The sequence below is a fragment of the Gambusia affinis genome, linkage group LG02, assembly GCF_019740435.1.
Source record: "Gambusia affinis linkage group LG02, SWU_Gaff_1.0, whole genome shotgun sequence".
NCBI classification, from domain to species: domain Eukaryota; kingdom Metazoa; phylum Chordata; class Actinopteri; order Cyprinodontiformes; family Poeciliidae; genus Gambusia; species Gambusia affinis.
In genome coordinates, this window is record NC_057869.1 from 9,835,221 (window position 1) to 9,844,623 (window position 9,403).

A 9,403-nucleotide genomic window follows, 5' to 3' on the forward strand; every position below is an offset into this window, starting at 1 on the left:
ACAGCAAATGCATTTAAGTAGGAAATGAACTATGTGTACAGCAAAACATCAGTTTAAAAGATTGAAATGTTTAGATATCCAAATTATTGCTCATATATTCACTTTCCCCACAAGTTATTTTGTATTTCTGTTTTAGACTGTTGAGACTGGCAAGGTTAATCGCTGATAGAGTGCAACAACTGCTTCACTTGTGCTAACAACTGATTCAGAGTATATCTAAGCAGAACACACACAAAAAAAATACCCATTGCAAATGCTCACAAACATTCATGTCTACTTAATAGGTAATTTAAAATACCACAAGTCAAACCTCACTTTCTTATCTTGTACCAAAATATCAGATCTGCCTTTATGAACTTTTAATACTTCTTGAACACATATTTTTAAAACCATGTTATAGAAAAGTAGTTTATTTTTTCAACATTAGTCCAAGTACACTATTGTTGCTAAATAAATAGTGCTAAATAAAATAAACTTCACAATGTGTTTCTCTGTCAAGAAACGCATTGTACCTCATAAGTTATGTTGCCTAAATGGGAAATGAAACTGTTTAGCAAAATACATTTCTATAATTTCCTCACCCTTCTACTAACACATTTTTATAAAATCTGCCTCTGAAAGCGGTCACAGTTGTAGAGCTTCAAACCATAAAGATCAAAACTGTGCCTAAAAAAGAAGATTTAAGAACAGAGCCGGCCAGAGGAATGAATAAAATATGCGGCTGTCCTGACACGAGGGCCCCAAGTGGTCTTGTACACGACTGCCAGACTAAATTAGTCACATAAATAACCTTTTTTGCTCAGGGATAAATATTTGTCTGCAGTGTCTGGGACTTGCCTCCTGTTTTTACAGCATGTAAACAGGTTTCAGTCACATACTTAATCATACTTTTGATTAAACTTATGTCAGGGCTGCAATAAGGTATCTAGAAGCTATCACTGATGGAAACTTGTCTGTATAGTTTGTGTTGGAGTTAGATTTTGTCCAGATAGTTTCCTGGTACCAGGCCACTGTACCCGTTCCTCTCCACTGTCCACCAGCCATCTTCTTCTTTCACCAGGACCTGAACTATGTCCCCTCTGCTCACAGACAGTTCATCTTGCTCCTACAAATCAAACAAAAATTAAATATAATTGAGTATCTCTTATACAAAACTGGTTGTTGATCAGTTTTGTTTGCATCCTACGAGGATCACCTGTGCTATATACTCATAAAGCACAACATAGAACTGTTCGTCTTCAGGGGCAGTGGGTAGTAAAGGAAGGGGCGCATATCCATTATCACTTGTTTCGCCTGAAAAAGAAGAAAGAAATTCCAGATGAAAAACAGAAAACTTAACAGAAGTAATTTGCAGTTTTTTCTTTGGTTTTCATCATAGGATTTAATTTACCGGTAGATTTCCTAATGCAAACTGACCGATGAGAAATCTGTTTTAAATGTTTGTATAAAAGTAAACTGTTCTTACTTTCTGTAACAGACACCAGGTTTGGCCGTGAAGCTGTGGGACTTTCAGTACCGAGGCTCACAGACCTTCTGAGTAAAGACTCTGAGCTCCTGTGTGATCCATGTAAATGCAAAGACATTTAGAAAACACACAGTGGCTTCCTCAGATTCACCAAACTGCTACCAAAAACCTGACACTGGATTAACATGGTTTAATTGGGCCCTGCTTTGCATCATAATCCCATTAGGTGTCATACCTTCTTGACATGTCACCTTGAGGAAAAAAAGCTTGCCCATTGCTGTTCCTCTCCATCCCAGCTGAGTAGCAGCTTTCAAACACTATAGGATCTGTTAAAAGAAAAGGGAAGTTGCTCATTTGAGGAGTGTCAACTGTTTTTTTAGAGTGAGCTGAAAGCAATAAAAGGTCAGAAGTGGAGCAGCACAGTAACTCCTGTTCAGTTTATTTTGCTACTTCTCTTTAACTCACCTGGTGGCTTTGATCCCGTCTTTTTCATCTCTATAAAACAGTTGTTGTCTGTGGTGATGTCACACAGCTCCAGAAGCGTCCTCACCGCCTCATACAGCTGAGTTAGAACAAGCAGGAAGTCAGAACTGAGCGTTGCCTCTGTGTGAACCAACACACTCTGAGGTTCTTTTGGGGGGTTTTTGGGGAAATGATCAGAGTGCATGTTGTAACAGCTCAGTGTATTGTTACACCAAGTGCATGTTAATGAGAATACATCATTGGTAATTTTCCAGACATAAGGTCAATGTGTTTTTTAATAAGTCCTCCCCCCCGTTGGACCACAGCATTGGCTAAAGAGGCTGCTGCTATCCCACTGATAAACTTATTCAAGAGACAGACAGGTTTATACCAATTGCAGTGGTAGAAAACTAATGACTTTGGCCTGTTTTGCAGGCACGGGACTTGGGGTCCATTGATTTACTCATGGCAACTTTGCTAGCCAAAGCAATCAAGAGTTGAGTGAAAGCCCATCTGTGCAACAACTAAAACTTTGCCCAAATTAGGTTACAGAAAAAAGATCATACACTCAACAGCAACCCTACCACAAAATGCCTTAAATAGAAATGAATTAGGGTGTTGCAATGGCCCAGTCAAAGTACATTCCTCAACCCAATGCAAATTATGTTGAACAATGTCAATAATTTTGAACAAAGGTGCAAAAAACAAACATTATTCCACCACAAAAATCAGAGACAGATCAGGTTTAAACAGATGTCTGCTACTGAAGGAGGTGCTACAAGCTGCTGAATCACGGAGTAAGTTTTTTTTTTCTTTTTTTTTTTTTGTCAACACCAGCTTCTGCATTTTACTTAAAAAGGTAATGGACAATTTGCTGGTTGAAGATTCAGTAACATGCTATCTGTAAATATCTGTTTTGTGAAATCCAAGCATGATACCTTCTGGTAATTTATTTTTGATTAAAGTAGAACAAATTACCTCATCGTCCTTGACACACTGCATGGAGAAATGATTGCAGTGATCCCAGAGGGCACACCTCAGCATGTTGATCCGGTCTCCCTCCAGCTGCTGGAAGACCTGAAATGCATCCGACATTTTTTTCTTTTGTAAAATGAGGAACAAGAAATGAGGAACAGGAAACGTAAAGAACATTTTTATAAAACACCCAAGCTATTATATAAAATAGTTTTGTAAATAATATACTTTTTTCCATCAGAATAATTCATAACAATTCATTCTGTCACTTTCTGTGCAACTTGAAGTAAACTTCATGTCTGGTCAACACACAGTGTTTTATTTCTGCTAGAGGATGTGGTTTGAGGCTTAGTCTGGGAGTTAAGATCTTATGGTGGATTAGGAGAAGGTTAAAGATCTGCTAACAGGAATGTGCCGTCTACTGTACCTCACATGTGCTTTTGTGAGTTTGTTCCCAGTCTTGACGAACGGTTTCGAGCTGATCGATGTTGGTGAGGTACACCTTCTCTGCAAGGAAGTCAGAATATTATGGTGGGTGGTGGTTAAAATCAAATCTATATGATGAAACATGCAAGCACACTGGACACATTTTCTTTCTCAAAAAGCTGAATTTCCATTATGTGGAAGAGATTCTGAGCATCCCTTCTTTTAATTATATTTTAGTTTAGTGGAGACTTTCTTGAGAATTAACTGACTTTGTCCAGAGTAGTGTGTTATATTTCAGCAACAATAAAAGACTGAGACTCAGTGACAAGGCAGCAAAACAATACTGTTACTGTATGTTATGGCCATGTATGGCCTACACAGTCAAGATAAAGACTGGCTTGACAGTTGAACAGTAGGTGGCCACTGACAAGGAGGATGAGTTACAAAGGTCACTATTAAATAAGCTGGCAGATCCCAGAGTGCTGTACACAATAATATCAATGGAAAGTGAAGCATATAGAAAATGCACAGTAGAAAACAAGATGCAAATGAACACAAAACACAAACAATGCAAATGAACTAAAGGCTAGTACACTGAAGTGCCACAATTTGGTCATATTCTCTCAAAACGCAACAAATGGAGTCCTAGCCAAGTATACTGAGTACATACACGTACAACAGGCCAACATTTCTGTTAAAAGGCATTCTTTTAACAGAAATGATGTTAATATTCAAGTTTTTTTAGAAACTAAATTTTGATTATAGTTATAATCCATAACCACCAGAATTAGAAATAAGCACTTTTTAAAAATATTTATGAATAAATATTGCCATGTTCTTGTTGCAACTTGTCACAGTTGGTGTATTAAAGTTTTTAACTGGGTTTCAAAAAAATGCCAAAGACCAAACAATTTTGCACACAGAAATTATGAACCACATTCCAAAAAGGAGAGCTGCGAAGAGCTTTTTACTTAAACCTGCAACAGCTGGAGCAACTGAAGCACACTTGGTTTTCTCATGTTGTGTGTCAGAGTGCTGCTCTCTTCCTGTTTCTTAAGGACACTGGCGTCAGAAACTGTTGAGTCGCTTTAGGTAGTTATTCAAAGCTGCCACTTCTTCTTTTCTCATCTGCGTTTTCAGTTTCCTAAGTTTATGAAGTAAAAGCAGCATGATATGCAGTACTTTGTGGCAAACTTCAACCAGCTGGACTGAAACCAATGAATGAAGCAAACAACGCACAAAGACAAACGTCACAGATGGCTCTGAGAGATTATAAGAACACTTACTCTGCTGTTAAAAAGTAGAAACATCAAGTTATGAAATGTGACTCATACCTGCTTCAGTGGCAGCTTGTCGACACTGTTTGACCCTGTGACGCACCTGTGAACCAAATTTTAAACAGGAACATTATGTACAGTACAGACCAAAAGTTTGGACACACTAAAGTGGGTCCAAACTTTTGGTCTGTACTGTAGCCTATTGGGTTTTTAAAGATGACCTGACAGCTGACAGACTAAACAGAATAATTCACCTTGAGTATATGCATTCATAAGGAACTGACATTTGAATCCACACAACAATTCTGCCCTCTGGTTGTTTCCAACTCTGTTATTTTTGCAGTTGTTCTCTTAAAGCATAACACAGATCCTCTGTCTCCGTTTAACCTCATCTCCAGTGTCCTCTTCTGTCATCACAGCTTTACCTGTGGTCTTACACCTTCCCACCTACACAGCCTCTATATGTTTGTCATTCAGAGACCTACATACTGTGCCTTGCATAAATCTTAACACCTCTTGCAGGTTTCACATTTTGTCACATAAATACAAAAAACTTAGCGTTTTTATTACTCTTTTTTATTATTATAGACCGACATATGAAATAATGCATAATTGTGAGGTGGAAGAAAAAAATGATACATAATTTTCAACATTTTCTATGAATAAAATCTGAAAAGTGTGGCATGTACTTTTTATTCCCCTGAGTCAATATTTTGTGGAGCTACCTCATTTTATAAGTACAGCTACATATTCTGAAAAATATATATGTTTAAGTACAGTAATAAGCTTCGATCCGAACCTCTCCATCGTATCTCTGGCTGTAGATTTGTGGTTGTAACTTTAATCCCAGTTATATTATAAATTTTAAAAACTAACTGTCAATTCAAGACCTATCTGATGTGTTGTTGTGGTCTATATGATGCTTTTTTTTTTTACTGATATTTTTATTGATATTAGTTGGGGTATCAGATATTTTGGACAAAATACTAATTTGTAAATTATTAAACCTGCCACCACAAAGTTATGTGGTATTTTGTTTACCATATTTATACAATAAAATTCTGGCAAAATAAATTAGTGACGCTTGGTTTTTTTTTGTTTTTTCTTTACAATGGAGAAATAACCGCAAGACATTTTCACCTTTTCTTATCTGAAGACTTTATCAGAATATGAACAGAACTGAGCTCATCATTGATTATCATAACCAGCGAAAACGTTCACTTAAAACATTTTGAGTTCAACATATTCTGCAGTCTGTGCTTTACTGTATGTGCTAGTTAGCTGCTGTAAGTCTTAGGTAGGCAGCCTTAAAAAGAAATATTGTATATCAGTGAGCTGATTTATGTCTATACATTACCTTTTCAGCATTTTTGGCTGGAACATTTGTTTGCTCAGCTGACTCTGCCTCGTAAGCCTCTCTGCACTTTACTTCATAGGTCTTTTTAGACTGGGGGAAACAGAAACAGAAAGGAAACACAACAGCTAACCACAAGAACAGACAGAAAGCTTATTTTGTTATTCAGTTCTGTTGTATTAATGTAAAACTACATGTTGTTCACATTTAGAGTTCATTACTCCTAGAGTTTTGCAAGTTAGCGTAGTGAGTAAATAGAACTTCTCAGGGAAAAAGTTGTCTTATTTAATTGATTCCCACTCTGAGAAGTTATTCTAGTGTCTTACCTCCATGGTCTTCTTGTACAAGGTGACCTTTTTCTTTTGAACTTTCTCCATGATGCTTTCAAACTAAAAACAAAAAAATTAAAAAACCTAAAATTAACCTGTGCTAACTAAAATGCAGAGAAGAAACAGGTAGTTACAGCAACAAGCAAAATTCATGCAAATGGATTTACATGGCATTGGAGGGAACAATTAAAGGAAATTTCTGGAAAATATTGATTGAGCGGCTAACATTTCAACCACTCACATGTCAGAATTTATTTAGTCAGTTGCTAGGCATCAACTTTCACCCTGTACCTTTTTCCTCTGCTCTTTTTGACGTTCTCGGAAAGTCTCAATGTTTTTCACCTCCTCTTTCAATAGATCAGATAGTTGGATGTGAAAGTTGCCAATGTTCTCTATTTCTGTAATAAACAAAAATGCAGAGAGCAAAAATCAAATAATATCACTGTTATGTCTCGGCACGACCTGTCAAAGTTATTCTGCAGAGAATACAGACTTACGTGTTTTCAGTTGTTCAAAGGATGCTCTCAAAGTGCTGAGAGATAAATCAAAGTGATGATTATGAGATTATTTGTTCAAGCCATTTAAACATAGCTTGAAGGCTGACATTTCAGAATACATAAAATGCAGGTGAATCAGTGAAAAATCATGGAAAGGTATAAACTGCTGTTCTGCTGTCTCTGAAACATCCTTGGCTTTGGTTTATTCAGTTAGTTGGTAACTTTTTACACTTCTGTTGCTCACAGTGAACAGGAAACTGATACGCAATGCCTTACAGTACTCAGAGAGGCAAACTGTCAAGTCGATACCTACACACACACATGCTCACAGACATGGCCACCCTGTTTTTCTTTCTTTTTGGCCTCACAGACCCATGCTGTTCTAAAAACGGAATGTGGCTCAAAGGTAAGAGCTGGGGGTTTGTATTTAGTGTGACTGGTCAGTTTCATTAGCATTCATACCTATCACTAACTGCTGTGACTTATGGTTAATATGGTTAATATGTCAATATATGCTGTGCTCTGTTCACCATTGATTTCTTTTATTGTTTGTTTGTTTGTTTACCTGATTTCTGTCTGTCCTCCAGCTTTCCGAGCAATTGTCACCAGTTCCTTCCCGTACTTTTCTTCTGCCACTGCCCTGTGTAGTAAAACATGTGGTAACTTCAGTAAGAAACAGAGAACTTAGACTTGTTTTTTATTAAGCTGCACAACATGGCTAAAATGAATGCGATGCACGCTGTTGCTTTACCTTTGTGCACGTATTACTCAAACGCGTATTTATATTAACTCTCAAAATTGAAGTTAAAAATATGTTGTCATATCTATTATTTGCCAGTAATGCTAAGTCAATGATTCAACGTAACCTGACAGGTTTCCTTGGAATATTTTTTATAAAATGAACTTATAAACAGAATTTGACCTTACTGTGTTACAAATTAAACTGACATGAACATAACTGCATTTCAACCTATTCATTTGATTGAACTGTTTTAGTTTGATGTCATTATGTTAAAATAATGTTTTCCTTTTTTGTAAGATTCTGACCTTTTTGTCCTGTAAAGTATCTTGAGATGTTTGTTCTCAATTGCTGAAATATAAATTAACAAGGAGTCTGAACTGAAGTAACTGGGTGTTTAGTTTTGCATCTTGCAGTTATATTGAGCTCTAATTTAAAATTTTAAGTCACGCATCATGAGTTGTATTATTAGTGTGTATAAAATGTGCTGCTTTTACAGTAATACAGATATGAGTTATCGTTTGAGTTTAGTTAGAGTTTGATTATGAGTCATGTGTTCCTTTCAGTCAAATAAACAGTTCTGATTCCTTTTTTCTACATATTTTGTAATTTTTGTTTTTAAATTAATGTGATAAATACAAAGCTGAAACTGTTATTTGGATCAGATTAACAGTGAAAGCAAAGTCTTTGTGAAGAATATTGAGTATTCTTAAGTGAGATAATTTTACAGTCTCAGCAGTTTTAATGGGTGCAGTTTAGTTTCGGTCACTTGAAGAAAAATAATCCACCTCATCTTTAAAAGCTCCTCCATATCTTTGCACATTTGCCTCCCATCGCGCAGCCTCTGGATCACGGTGTCGTACCCAGCGTGGCAAGTGAAGTCAGAGCTCTGCATTAGAAGACAAGCTAAAGAGAAATGCTTCAACAAAAACCAAAGCTCAACTGCTATTACAAAATGTCCCTTTTATATATATATCTTGGAGTCTCTGCGAAGTAAAAATGCTGAACTAACATTTGTACTTGGTAAAAAATAGAAACATGTCACCATAGTTGCCACTTTTTCTGATTTGTGCTTAGACATTAACAGTAAAAGTCTCATTTACAAAATTATTTGCTACTATTGGTTGTGTTTTTAACTTCTCTATGTGATTAATATCAGAGTTGTAATGATGTGATCTTTGCTCCTTCTTTTAATTAACTATTAAGGATATTTCACATGCTATAAAAATACAATACAATTAATTTAACATAAAAATATCCCAAGGTAAAAGGAAGCATGATTTAAATCGCCATTCTCTGTCTGAAACAATGACAAGACCACAAGTAGTGACTTACCCAAAACGCGTCTTTAAACATCAAAGGAGCCATCTCAGCAGCCACTTCCTCAGTTTGCCCTTCGCTTATTTAACTTCTTTATTTTAAATAAGCATTTGTGTTTCTGCAGGCTACAAGCAGCAGATTAAGGCTTTGAAGACCCCTCGGCAAGTTAATCTGTGTTTAAAACCTGCAGAAGCCCGAATGTCAGTGAGTCATTTTGGGTGTTCTGAATGAGGAAGAGCTTGTGTCCCATGATGTCACTGACCACAGGCAGCTCAGCCCCCCCTCCTGAAATGTAGTTTCTTTTACTATCATTTAGTGTAAAAATAGATTGCATGACACTTGCAGTTTCAAAGTTATTAGGTAGATCTCTATGTTTTATCAATGTCTTTAATTCCTTCAGTGTTGCTTTGGTTTAACCATTAACAATATATGAAAAAAGAAAAACAAATATTAAAAGTGCAGTTTCACTCAACTTAAATAACTGCAGTTTTATCAAGAGAGCACACAAGGTTTTTGAAGGTTGCTTGCTCATGTATGCATTTTTTTTTTATTATTCAAA

The 9,403-nt window shown here is 36.3% G+C and overlaps 1 protein-coding gene across 1 annotated transcript; it reads right to left on the reverse strand.

Annotated features, from left to right (window-relative positions):
• Window positions 1-101: 101 nt before the first annotated feature.
• LOC122846804 (proline-serine-threonine phosphatase-interacting protein 1-like) lies at window positions 102-9,054 on the reverse strand. The gene is made up of 15 exons (XM_044143986.1): window positions 8,860-9,054; window positions 8,313-8,413; window positions 7,351-7,425; window positions 6,786-6,820; window positions 6,580-6,686; window positions 6,286-6,348; window positions 5,963-6,052; window positions 4,663-4,708; window positions 3,330-3,409; window positions 2,906-3,004; window positions 1,931-2,027; window positions 1,701-1,791; window positions 1,466-1,554; window positions 1,196-1,293; window positions 102-1,105 (listed from the first exon to the last, which is right to left on the reverse strand). Exons 1-15 carry the CDS (start codon window positions 8,890-8,892, stop codon window positions 974-976), a joined length of 1,236 nt encoding a protein of 411 aa, XP_043999921.1. The 5' UTR covers window positions 8,893-9,054; the 3' UTR covers window positions 102-973.
• Window positions 9,055-9,403: the final 349 nt, after the last annotated feature.

Bases quoted from the DNA above. Each gene is read 5' to 3' on its own strand.
- LOC122846804 (XM_044143986.1), bottom strand. From the start codon at position 8,892: ATGGCTCCTTTGATGTTTAAAGACGCGTTTTGG. The intron at 4,709-5,962 runs GTAATGTATAGA...TTTGGTTCACAG, and splicing joins CAGCCAAAAATGCTGAAAAG to GTGCGTCACAGGGTCAAACA. The intron at 2,028-2,905 runs GTAATTTGTTCT...GTTCTAACTCAG, and splicing joins AGTGTGTCAAGGACGATGAG to CTGTATGAGGCGGTGAGGAC.